The sequence below is a fragment of the Xyrauchen texanus genome, chromosome 2, assembly GCF_025860055.1.
Source record: "Xyrauchen texanus isolate HMW12.3.18 chromosome 2, RBS_HiC_50CHRs, whole genome shotgun sequence".
Lineage (NCBI taxonomy): Eukaryota > Metazoa > Chordata > Actinopteri > Cypriniformes > Catostomidae > Xyrauchen > Xyrauchen texanus.
In genome coordinates, this window is record NC_068277.1 from 46966188 (window position 1) to 46980369 (window position 14182).

A 14182-nucleotide genomic window follows, 5' to 3' on the forward strand; every position below is an offset into this window, starting at 1 on the left:
AGGGGATAAAGCATGTTTTAGAGACATGTTCCTGAAGACCATTGTTCAAAGTAAGTTGGATATTTTTTTCATATTTAAGTAGATGTGAATGACAGATCTTTATTTTCTACAGGAGCCATCCGGAAGAACCCGGCAACCCAGGATGCCACTGATGAGGCGATCCAGGTTAACGTTACGCGTTACCTGAAAGGAGCATCTGAACATGAAGGTGGAAAAAGGCGCCGCACAGCTGAGAGGGACCCACAGCCGACCCCTTAAACCTAGGCTGACTACTGACACCCCAGCATCACTGACAACTGGAACCCTTTCTTTATCCTGCAGTCAGTAACATCAAGACCCCTAAAAAAGCCTGCTAAAAGTGTCAGACTACACTCACCCAATCCACTCTGTTCACTGTGGAAATTGCTTTTTTTTTTTTCTCTCTCTCGTAACCCTGCTTTGAGGGCAGCTCCTTGGATGAATATGGGATGGTTTGTCCTTTTATACAGGCGCACGAGGAATCACTGAAGATATGCTAATTTGCACTGCCTCATTCTGGAGGTCGGGGAAAACCGGTGATTCTTAGCCCAATACGCCACGCAGTCCCCAACCTCTCCAGACATTCTGATTGGCTGTGTTCTCTACAGCCAGATTTTCTGCTGTTAATTATATTTATTCCCAGTTGTTGTCATGTGTAAGTTGAATGTCAAAATGTATATTATACCTGTTATCCTGCACATTCCTTGATACCAAAGATCTCAATTATTTCATATACAATTTGCTGCTTATTTCATTGTTACAGTGCTTAACTATTCTATTTTTAAATATAGCTTGTAAATCCTAGATTATACATCTAATACTTGATATTTGCACATTATCTGGTATCAAATATTCTACTTACCGTGACTTTAGTATTGGCTTATTTCATTCCGTCAGTGCTTAACGATTCTATTATAGTTTGTAAATCCTATTTCATACCTCTGATACTTGATATTGTACATTAACTAGTACCAAAAAGTCTACTTTCATTCAGTCACAGTGCTTAACTGTTATTCTATTGTTAAATATAGCTTGTAAATCCTTGTGTAAAGCTCTACTCCAGAGCTTTACTCTAAATTATTACCACTTAACATATTGTTAGAAATGACTTGTAAATATGATGTTATACCTCAATTTATTTGGTATCCTGCACTTTATTTGGTACCAAATATCCTCATTGCTTATGTTTACTGGTAATTCTTTTTATCCCAGAGCTGACCTCTTTATATTATTAACAATTATTGTAAGTGTTACAATAGTGTTTTTAAAAAAAAAAATTGTTTTTTACCAAAATTGAATTGGAAACCTGCATGTTCTTTAGTGTGTGTGTGTGTGTGTGTGTGTGTGTGTGTATATAATGTTTGTATTTTTCTGTTATTTATATTTCAGTGATCTGACATCTTGTTTCAATGACAGTTACTGTACTTTGAAATGTGGAATTAAACGCTAAATGGAAATTTGTCTGGTTTGATCAATCATTATTCTTGATAAACTGCATGCTATAATATATATATATATATATATATATATATATATATATTACAATAAGCGGCGGCAGATCGCTCGAAAAAAGCGTTTGCCTCCGACGGTCCGCATTCGATATAACGGCGGCAGAACGGCGGATAGCCAGCGGGCCGGCCGCGGAACGAAGGCGGTAGGAAGGCGGCTGCTGCTTTTAAAAAGCGGCTGCCCCCGGCGGTGCGCCGTCAAACGTGTTTGCGATATCGCCATTACTGTCGCTTCTACTGCCACCGGAGCACCGCCAGCGGCCCACCGACTTATTGCTATCTGGGGTGCTGCTGTTTATCTGTCTGAAAAGCCTCACTTGCTAGAGGCCAAAAGTGTGCAAGGGATGGATGTTATATAAAGAAGGTATGAGACATTACTAAACATAATATAAGCAAATGCAACAATTTACCTAATAATAATATATCAAGAAGTTAAATAACCATAATGTTAATTAAGACTTTATTATTACAACTGGAATTCATATACAGAACAACCATGTTTAGTGTTTGAATCAATCATATCTCTCACTATACACTGTGTGTATTTTTGCCTTGTTTTATTCAGGCATGCAGGAGTTGATAACAGTTTGCTTAATAATCACATTCCATATCTGGATAATTGCTGCAATATCATAGAGGATACATTTCCTCTTTAAACATTCTCCTCTATGATATTGCATTATATTAGTTTTGTACAGTATGCTAACTTAATAGCCAAAATACTTGGACATACACTGGTGGCCAAAAGTTTGGAATAATGTACTAATGTTGCTGTTTCGGAAGGAAATTGGTACATTAATTCACCAAAGTGGCATTGAACTTACCACAAAATATAGTCAGAACATTACTGATGTTAAAAACAGCACCATCACTATTTTAAAAATGTAATTTACAAATTTTCTATCAAATCTAGACAGGCTACATGTCCAGCAGCTATCACTACAACACCTTATCCTTGAGTAATCATGATAAATTGCTAATTTGGTACTACAAAATCACTTGCGATTGTATCAGACACAGCTGAAAGCTATTTAGTTTGTTAAATGAAGGTTAACATTGTCTTTGTTTATTTTTGATTTGCCAAAGTATGCAATAGACTGGCATGTCTTAGGTCAATATTAAGTCAAAAATGGCACAAAAAAGAAACAGCTTTCTCTAGAAACTCATCAGTCAATCATTGTTTTGAGGAATGAAAGCTATACAATTCATAAAAAGGTGTACACTAGTCTTTAAAGACAAAGGACAACTGGCTCTAACAAGGACAGAAAGAGATGTGGATGACCAGATGTACAACTAAACAAGAGGATAAATACATCAGAGACTCTAGTTTGAGAAATAGATGCCACACATGTCCTCAGCTGACAGCTTCATTGAATTCTACCTGCTCAACACCAGTTTCATGTACAACAGTAAAGAGAAGACTCAGGGGTGCAGGTCTTATGGGAAGAATTACAAAGAAAAAACACTTTTTAAACAGAAAAACAAACAAAAAAAGGTTAGATTGGGCAAAGAAACACACACATTGTACAACAGATAATTGGAAAAGAGTGTTATGAATCTTAGCCACATTGAGTTTTTGTGGGATCAGCTAGATTGTGAAGTGCGTGAGAAGTGCCTGACAAGACAGCCGCACCTATGGCAAGTGCTACAGGAAGCGTGCAGTGAAATGTCACCTGAGTATCTGGACAAACTGACAGCTGGAACATCAAGGATCTGCAAATCTGTCATTGCTGCACATGGATTTTTTGATGAGAAATCTCTGAAGTAGTTTAAGAAGTTCTAAACACTTTTATTTTAATTTCATTTTTTTTATTGTAATAGTAATTTTTTGTGTTATTAATGTCCTGACTCTACATTGTGATTAGTTGAATGCCACTTTGGTGAATAAAAGTAATTTATTTCCATATTTCCAATTTCTTTCCATAAGAGCAAAGTCTGTACATTATTCCAAACTTTTGGCCGCCAGTGTACGTGAATGAGAAAAAAACCTGAAACAAGGATGTGTTTCAGTCACAATGCACATTATGTAGTTTAGAGACATTTAGAATGTTACAAATGGCTATTTCTATTTCAATAAATGTTCTGTTTGTCCAAGAACCCTCTTGCAGCAATGCAGGTCTTTGGCATTTGGAAGTTGCAAGTTTAGGAGCTGTGAATTGTCTGTTTCTCAAACTAGAGACTGTGATTTACTTGTCTCTTTGTTGTGCATCTGGGCTGTCCACTTCCCTCTTTATCCTAGTTAGAGCTATTTTTTTTTTCAAAACAGTAATGCATGAAATAGCCTTTATCTCTCTTAAACAATAGACTTTATGAGAAAATATAATTTCAGGAGAAATGTGTTTCTTTTTGCCTATTTTTTTTTATTAAAATTTGACTTGCACGTGTAAAGCAACTTGTAAGAACTCAATACCACAGCAAATGGGGGAAAAAAAACACTGTATTGTGATTTTCACATGGCACTGCAACCATTTACAATTGTTCTAAAAATAAGAACATTTAATTTGTACTCCTGGCACAAATAACTAAATTGCTGTGCATTGCTATCGTGAAACAGAGATCGGATATTTACATTTACATTTACATTTATTCATTTGGCAGACGCTTTTATCCAAAGCGACTTACAAAAGAGAAAAAATATTGAAATGTTGAGGATATCAATGTTGAAACCTTAGACCTTTGAAAAGATGTATAATTTGTTAACATTAATTACATATATAGACGGTAAATTATATATTCAATGTAAATGGAGTGACGTCACTCCCGAGTGCGAGCGATTGCGTATCAACAGGTTAAAACTATTATTTCAAACCATAATAATAATTAGCAATTATTAATTTTGGCAGTATTTTTGATCAATTTAATGCATCCTTGGTGAATGGAATCATCAATTTCTTTCAAGAACAAAAATGGAAGCGTATATACTATATATAATATACATTTCATAAAGTAACTTGTAACGTAATTACTAGAGTTGTTTTTTAACTACTTATATACTCTTACTTGAGTCATAATATTTCTAAGTATTTCTACTTCTACTCAAATGAATTATTTACTTTGCAGTACTTTTCCTTAAGTAAAAAATCAGTACTATTTCCACACACTATTTCTCAAAGGCAGAATGAGATATAGACAGACTGTGCAAGTGTATGAAGCATCTCTCCTCTACAGGCTGGTATGCACATCTCAGTGTGAGGCACCTAAATGTAAACAGCAGTGATATACAGCAGGTCCAGCTGGCAAACAGACAACGGTGTGCTTGTGACATCATTGCTTCTAATGTCCCTCTCTCTCACTGGTAGGGCCCTTTCACCTAAAGAAGGGGGGTAAAAATGTGGACCTAAATATGACAACCCCCTCCCATCCCATTTCTCCTTTCCCCTTTCAAATCCAATCACCCTCCCCCATATTCCAGATCCATATCATAACAACTCTTTTATAACAATGCCCTCCTCAGACCAAGCCCCAGTGGGGGTACAAAACAAGAACACTCACAAACACTCCATACAGTTACACTAAATACAGTTTCCATTAAAACCAAAATGACATTGGTTTCAAGAATCTAATCAACATTCACATACCCTGTAGAATATTATTATAAAGATCAATATTTATCTTTTTCTGTTCCTATGTGGTAGAAAATAAGTAATCGTTTGTGTGCAGTTAATTTTTTTTCCCACAGACTACTTTCCAAAGAATATCCAGCAGATCTGCTTTGTATACAGTGTAATGAAAAAGAGAGCTAGTGGAACAGTGAGTTGAATCTATATTTCATTGATTCAGGTGGGGAATTGAGGCCCCTTCTCTGTTCCACTACTGGTGGGATGTCAGAGATGGAACAAAGAAGACCCAGCTGACATACTGGTGATTTGACACATATGACAAGTGAGCTGGCATGCCCACAGGCTGCCACAACCCAAAAACAAAGACATGCAAAAGCATAGATAAATTTGAACAATAACTAGGGCTTCACATTTAATCGAATAAATAATACATTTTACAGTTACAGCTGCCACAATTCTTGTCAATTATTGGTCCTTAGGTCTACACATTTATTCTATTTAACATATGGTTTTGCAGCAGTTGCTACATATCCATTGCTCACTTCTGTGTATAATGTGTTCAAAATGTACTTAAGTTTTTTAAGCTTTTAAGAGGGCCAATGTGAAATTGGCCATTGATTTACTCATATTTAAAATAGCAAAAAATTAACACAGTTCTCAGCTTGTTTTGGATGTGTAGCAGACATAAAGAATATGGCATGCAGTGAAATGCATGTAGGTTTCTATGTACCGTAAATAGGAGTATTTATAAAACCACTGAACCTTAACCACTGGCAACAGTGATCTGGTACTTTCTCTCTGTCCTGTTTCAATATAGCAACATTGGCCAATCTGCATGTCTGCATTGCATCCTTGCGGCAATGAGGTCCAATCACAGGCTGAGTTTGAACAAGACCAGCACTACATCCAAATATTCATACTTCCCTGCAATATAGTATGCCAAAAAGAGTATGCCAGTGAGTCAAACGGCTCTTTTCAAATGTAAATCATTTACACTCACTGAGCACTTTATTAGGAACACTATACAAATACTGGATAGGGCCTCCTTTTGCTCTCAAAACAGCCTCAATTCTTTGTAGCATAGATTCCACAAGATGTTGGAAACACTCCTTTGAGATTCTGGTCTATGTTGACATGATTGCATCATGCAATTTCTGCAGATTTGTCAGCTGCACATTGATGCTGCGATTCTCCTGTTCTACCACATCCCAAAGGTGTTCTATGGATTCAAATGCGGTGACTGGGAAGGCCACTGAAGAACATTGAGATGACTTTTGCTTTGTGACATGGTGCATTATCTTGCTGGAAGTAGCCATTAGAAGATGGGTAAATTGTAGGGCTGGGGAAAAAATCTATTCTGTTACAAATCACAATTCTTGAGCCAAACTATTTCAAAATCTTCTCTTAAAATAATGAAAATTCTTTTTTCTTTTTTTATTAACAATTTTTATTGATTCCATTCATAAGAAAAACAAAAACAACATAAAATACAGAACCAATTATATACATTAAACCCCTAATTTAACCCCATTTGAGAAGTTGAAGCTCCATCCCCAGACTATGAATTAACAGGGAGTAATACACTGATGCCTCATGACACTGCTTTAGGGAGGTGTATGCTACTCCCAAATATAGTACAGAGCAGGTGGTGCAGCTGTAAATACATAAAGAACTGAGATCTGGGAATCCTAAAATGTTGAACCATATTTTCAAAGGATCTCAACCCTCCACTCTCATATATGTCACTAAGTGTATTAACCTCCATCACAATCCACTCTGACCAGCAGAATGGGGACTTATTAATACATCATTTTGGGTTCAGCCAAAATGCAACATTTAAATACATTTCAAAATTAAATAATCTGGACACTTTTGTCCCATGTTCAAATGTGAGATAACGGGGTGTAACTTAAGTTCTATGGTTAGTTTAATGGAGATGCTTTGTAATGTCAAAATAGGCGCAAAAACTTCCTGTTCAATACAAAACCAGGGAGGGGTTCTCTCAGGTGGAAGCGACCAATGAGCCAAATGTCTGAGACCGTATGCATAATAATAAAACAAAATCTTGTGTAGGCCTAGGCCACCTTTGTCAATTGGCCTATGTAATTTACTGAAATGTAATCTGGGATGCTTACCACTCCAAATGAAATTGCTTGAAATACGAGAGGGGGAAATCTACAGGGAGACATTGTAGCAGGTACAATTACATTTTGGAATAATATTAATGTTAATAACATTAACCTTCCCAATCATAGATAAATGTAATGAAGCCCACCTGCCCACATCACTCGAAAACCACTTTATTAAGGGGTCAAAATGAACTCAAACTAAATCACACAAGTTTGCTGGGAATAAAATGCCCAAATACTTAATGCCCAGTTTGTGTCACAGGAAGGCACACGGCTGAAAAGCCGTTACTGAGCAGTATGCTGTCAGAGCCAAAGCTTCGGATTTAGACCAACTGTCTCTGTATCCTGAGAATTTAGAACAGGAATTCATAATTATGTGGAGGCAAGGCAGAGATCTATTGGGGTCAGAGACAAATAATAAGATATCATCTGTGTAAGCAAAAGCTTATGCGCCATACCTTCTGCCACCACCCCTGGAAAATCATCTTCATTTCTTATTACAGCTGCTAGGGCAAGACAGAACAATAATGGGGAAAGAGGGCAACCCTGCTAGGTGCCCCTATCCAGAGTAAAATAATCTGAAATTAATCCATTTGTTTGTACCACCACTACCAGGTGTCTTTAAAGTAACTTAATCCATCCAATAAAAGTACTCCCGAACCCGTATATTTCCAAAACATTAAAGAGCTAATCCCATGCAACCATATCAAATGCCTTTTCGGTGTCATGTGAGATAGCAGCAACTGGAGTCTGATCATTCTCTAATGACCACATAATATTGATGAAACACCTAATGTCATCAGAAGAGCTGCGGCCCCAAATAAACCCCACCTGATCTATATGTATAAGAGATGTCATAACTTTACTTAATTGGTTAATATTTTTGACAATATTTTTACATCTAGCTGGATCAGGAAAATTGGACGGTAACTTACACTTGCTTGATTCTTGGTACTTTTTAAGAATCATACCTATCTGGGCTTGTGTCATGGTAGATGGAAGCTTTCCATTCTTTAATGATTCCATATAAATTTCTAACAAAAGTGGAGCCAGTTCTGTAGCATAAGATCTAAACAATTCAGCGGCAAATTCATCTGGGCCTGAAGCCTTGCCTGTAAGCAAGGCCTTAATTACACCGCCAAGCTCCTCCCAGGTTATCTCAGAATCAAGAGAGTTTTTTTGCTCAGTCGTCAGTTTAGGGACTTTTAATGGTTCTTATTTCTAATATCTTCATCAGTAGAAGAAGACCTGGAGCTATAGAGATCAAGAAAATGCCCACAGAAAATACTGAGGACCAGCTTCCATATAAACTTTGATTTCAGCCTTTAACATTTGTTGGAATTCAGAATTTTGCAAAACGGATACATTAAAGCACCAACTATATGATTTATTTTTCTCTGTATATGGCAACAACTCTAAACTCACAAGGGTGTTATCTGAGAATAAGATGTTTCCAATTGAGCAATTCAAAACAAATGAAATGAGGGACTTAGGTATAAAAAATATATATTCTACAATAAATCTTATAGTCTGATGAAAGTCCATACCGGATGGGTTCAAAAGTCTCCAAATATTTGTAAGACCAAGATTTTTACACATCCTGTGAAGTGACAATTTTCCTTCATTATGTACAAGGACTGAGTCCATCAATAGATTAAAGTATTAATATTATATCATGAGGGGTGCCAGCGGCTTGCAACATCTCTTCAAGATCTATAAAAATGCCCTGATCATCTGCGTTAGGTGCATAAATATTGGCTGAAATCAAACTTTGCCCCTTAATTTCTGCTAAAACAATAATGACTCTTCTTAATTTATCTTTAATCTGTTTGAAACATTTGAATTGTAGATGCTTACTTATCAGTGTAATGATACACTGAATAGAAACAGAAACACTGCATCATATTTCTCACCTTTAAGAAGATAAATAACTTATTTTTATGGGGTGCCAAGGCCCATTCACATTCCACATGGAGAGAGACAATACACTCACACTAGCATTTGACATTTTGACATATTAATTATAAATACAATTATAAAGAACACATTACACAATACTGCACCAATCAAACCCCAAACTTCCACATAAAAAACAAAAAAACATAAAATAGAAAAAAGGCATTCAGCTTCCTTGGACAATCAAGGTGATGTTCAGTGAGTCGATTCACTTGGCTGCAACGTGAGAACCACAAAATAACTTACTCAGTCCATTGAATTTATGAAGAACAGTGCTTGCTGGGGACATGTAAATACTTTACAGCCGGGAACATCAGTACAAAAGCAACCTTCTAATGATGTAAGTATTTATTGCATTGCTTGAATCGATCACGTTTCTCTCTTGTTGAATTCACAAAGTCTGGGAACAAGAAAATGTGGTTGTTCCAAGAAAGCCTTCCTTTACTCCTCACCTCACGTAACACAAGATTTTTATCAAATGATCTCAGAAATTTGGCCAGAATTGATCCCTCAGAGGATCGCCGAGTCGGGACCCTGTGAGCTCGCTCAATTTCCAAATTCAGTCCTCAGGATTTCCAACAATTCGGACATTATTCTGCCGGTTATGATTCTCCAAATCCTCCAACTTCTCCCAGACATGCTCCAAATCCCCCTTAGTCGCTAGCAGATTAGCAGCTAATTGCCGCCGATGACTCCATATAATCGATCCGCTTCTTGACATCCCCCACTCTTTTAACCATTTCAGTGAATTTTGTCTCCTTGGCAGTGATTGATCGACGTATTGCAGCAAGATCCTCCAAGTCAGCAATGACCTTCATCAGCGATGCCAACACTTTCAACAATTCTCATTCAACAACTGTCTTACACTTCTCTGGCCAAATTGACTCCCTGGCTCGAGACCTACGTAGGCATGTCAGCTTGTGCACGTAAGTGTCTTTTCTTGTCTCCAGAGCCCAAGGATTTTGAATTTCTAGAACAGTTATGGATCAGGGTGTATCGAATATTTATCTTAAATCTACAATAATTAATAGATAAATATAGGAAGCTATATTTGTGCAGAATTTCACATTAACAGGCTTTCTCTTTTTCTAATCTAACAGCCAGGGTATTCATGCACAGTGGTGGGTAATTTTGCACATTTACCCACCACTGTCAACAAGAAATGCTGCTAGACACAAAAGACGTGTGCTTGAGGAAACACCTGATTATATTTTGAAGAACAGGCAAAAGACATGCTGGCAAAGCGTGTTTAATTTGCTTTTATGTTCAGAAGTTAATTTGCGCTTTGTTGCCAACGCGCACAACTCGATCATGTCTCGTAAATTGTGAGTTCTCTCTGTCAGTCTTCATGGAGCAGTTTGTAAAAAATTATGTTGTCTATGAGAACGCTGCATAGGATCTCAGATTTATTTGTTGAATACAAATAGATATAATGCTGCCTTTTACATGGGTTCCATGGCACTAACTAGTCACCTAGCTCAGACAATGCATTGACTGGTCAATTGGTATTTTTAAATTGGTCGTTTTTGACATCCTTACCTGCAAATGATATATTACAGAGTGTAAGCAATCGTCAGATACAACTGTTCTTCAACAGACATTTCTTTCTGTTAAAAAGGACTAAAAGTTTTTGTTATATTTTTAAGAAGTTTTTATATCAAAACATAAAATCGCAGTACTTACAGAATCGCAATAACGCAATACATATAGAATCAGCTAGGAAATATCATTGTAAATATCAAATCGGGAAATCTGTGGCAATTCCCAGTACTAGTAAACTGTGGCCATGTAGATATGCACATGGTCAGCAACAATACTCAAATAAGCTATAGCATTCAAGCAATGATTGATTGCTATTAATGGGCCCAAAGTGTGTCATGAAAACTTTCCCTACACCATTAAACCACAATCACCAGCCTGGACTGTTGACACAAGGCAGGTTAAGTTCATGGATTCATGCTGTTGTGCCAAATTTTGACCCTACCATCTGTGTGCCTCAGCAGAAATTGAGATTAATCAGACAAGGCTATGTTTTTCCAGTCTTTAATTGTCCAGTTTTTGGTGAGCATGTGCCCACTGCAGCCTCAGCTTTCTGTTCTCTGCTGACAGAAGTGGAACCCGAAGTGGTCTTCTACTGTTGTAGCCCATCCGTCTCAAGTTGTTCTCTGCTGACAGAAGTGGAACCCGACGTGGTCTTCTACTGTTGTAGCCCATCAGTCTCAAGGTTCAACATGTTGTGTATTCTGAGATGCTATTCTGCTCACTACAATTGTACAGAGTGGTTATCTAAGTTACTGTAGCCTTTCTGTCAGCTCGAACCAGTCTGGTCATTCTCCATTGACCTCTCTCATTAACAAGGCATATACAGTATGTGTATAAAACAAGAACATTTTTCTTTGTGCGTAAAAGTTGCTAGTTTAACAAAACCATTGTTGTTATTATGTCATATAATCAGGTCATGGATCAATACCTACATCCCCGGATGAAGCATATCTGTTATCTATTCATACTACTCCCTCATGCATACCTAAAGGCCATACTGTATTACTGGCTCAGAAGTGTGTCCATCAAATAGAGTACATACTCTGACAGTATGTGATTTCGGATGCAAGGAAGGAACAGTGCTGAATCTGAATCAACCTACTGTACATCTTAAAGGTTAAACCAGGATCCCTATCTTTCAGTCAGAGCTCATTTACGACTGAAATATAGAGTTGTAGACACCAAAATTAAGACACTTGGAGGCAAACATCATTGACCCCTTGTGACAATGTCACAGTCTACTCAATATCCTTCAACAGACGTGCATGTTGGCATGGTGGCTGACCCATATTTTGCCATTTCCATTTCCCCAGCATGGAAGCAAATGGGACCAGTGTCCATGAACATGCTGGAGAAAATCAGAGTTAAATTATGAATGAGAAGAGAATGTATGTGTAATCATGTCAATAGTTAGACTGAAGGAACATCTGAGGGAACACTACAAGTTCGCACTACAGACAAAACACTGTAATATTAGCAAGCAGCTTGAAAGCTTCTGAATGTTTTCAAGAGAGAAAGTCATGTGGTCTCTGTTTTCTTGGGCAACGATTGGTTTCATCTACATTTTATTGCCACTAACAGAACCGCACTTGGATTGACAATAAATGAGAACAAATCCCTAGACTGCATGGGCAAATATCAAACTGGACAGAAGATCAATAAGGTGTTTCTCACATGAGCGAAGCAGCCCTTTTACTCTCATAGACCCAATTATATGACAGAAATCTAAAATCCGTTATACAGATGCACAAATTACGGTGTATGACACAAAATGTAGCGTGGACGCAACTGCTTAATCAGCAGCGGATCAGTGTGTTTCCGTGTGTGTGTATGTGTGTGTGTGTGTGTGTGGGCAGGTTTAAGTGGTTTATGAGGACTTTTTTTAGGTTACAAACTGGTAAATACAAGGGTTTTATGCTATAAATGTGGTTTATGAGGACATTTCTAGTGTCTCAATAATTCAAATCGCTTAAAAATTATAGTTTTATTGAAAATGTAAAAATGCAGAAAGTGTTTTGTGAGGGTTAGGTTTAGGGGTAGGGTTAGGTGATAGAATCTATAGTTTGTACAGTATAAATATAATTATGTTTATGGAGAGTCCTCATAATGATAGCTGCACCAACATTTGTGTGTGGGGGGGGTGCATTGGGAGGGGTTGCAGTGTGAAGCATTTACATGTATCCATTGATCATGGTATAAATAATGTGGGGATTGTACTTGCTTGTTTTGATTATGGGGGGGTTACCTAATAATAAGGGACATAATAAGTTAGTAATGCATATGTATGTGGAACACAATTGGATGTTACTGTTTGAATGAATGGCATGCTGTTTTGCAGTCATTTCCATATCAAACAAAGGAGTAAACGGTCAGTAATTGTTTTATTAGTAGTAGAATTTTTATTTTATTTTTGCTTGCTTGCTTGTATGACTTGGCCAGAAGTACTTCTGTCTTTGATCGGGTGTCCAGGAATTTAACAGGGCCAATTTGGCAACCCTAAGCAAGGATGAATGGCATACAGCGATAATTCTCCAGCTGTCATTTACGCCTAACCTACATAGGCTATTGCAAGATGGTTATTTGCTCAAAGGTACAGAGGTGATAACGTACGTGATTGAGACCTTGCATGCAGGTCACATTCACCCCAAAATATACGTCTGTTTAAGTATAAAGCATCTCACCTTCATATCATTGACAATCGCCTGGAATAATCCGCCAAGCGCTCCGCACTCTTTCTCCACCGACTCCACGTTGATATTATCCATCTTCACCGAATACAGCGAAAAACAATCCTAGTATGAAATTACTTCCACAATATCCCGTCTAGACCTGCCTTGAGACACCGAAAGCAGGAAAGTGTTGGTGGATGAGAGACAGATTTAGGCAGATATCATGTAAATCGTTGTCTCTTCAGCAGTCGGTTTGCTGCCCAGAGGATTGAGGCAGATGATGGGAAGAGAAGAGAGAGATGGGTTACACACGCACTCACTCTCTCTCTCTCTCTCTCTCTCTCTCTCTCTCTCTCTCTCTCTCTCTCTCTCTCTCTCTCTCTCTCACCTCTGCTCCGAATCTACTCTCTGCGGTTGGAGGAAGTTAGGATCGTGGATGGCCCGCAATAGTCACGGTCATCTTCGGACAACGAGGCGAAATCGAGCTGAATGGGTGTAAGAAGCGGAGAGCTGCGTATGGAGCGGTGGGGTCGGTGCGCTACCCGAATGGAGCGAGAGAATTCAGCAGCAGCGGTGCAGCGTGAGATGGGCAGTAACTCGATACATGGGAATCGTATTGGGCAGAACAGTTGCTTGTCACATGGAGGTCGGAGGGGAGAGGGGGGAGAGGACATGCCGACATACACACAGACACGCACAAACACACAGACAGACCTGTATGCAGTCTTAATCTGAAAATTAAAGACAGAAATTTCCAAAGAATTTGATTGCTCTAAAATGAAGAGACAAATGTGTTTAAT

At 37.9% G+C, this 14182-nt stretch overlaps 1 protein-coding gene across 1 annotated transcript in view; it reads right to left on the reverse strand.

Moving 5' to 3' along the window:
- Nucleotides 1-13918, reverse strand: part of LOC127654833 (protein MTSS 2-like) — a 103927-nt gene extending 90009 nt beyond the window's left edge. Inside the window, exons 1-2 of the mRNA XM_052142301.1 lie at nucleotides 13771-13918; nucleotides 13395-13638 (exon numbers count right to left, since the gene is read on the reverse strand). Of these exons, the coding sequence (XP_051998261.1) occupies nucleotides 13395-13478 (84 nt within the window). The 5' untranslated portion in view covers nucleotides 13479-13638; nucleotides 13771-13918. The remainder of the gene's footprint in view (nucleotides 1-13394; nucleotides 13639-13770) is intronic.
- Nucleotides 13919-14182: the final 264 nt, after the last annotated feature.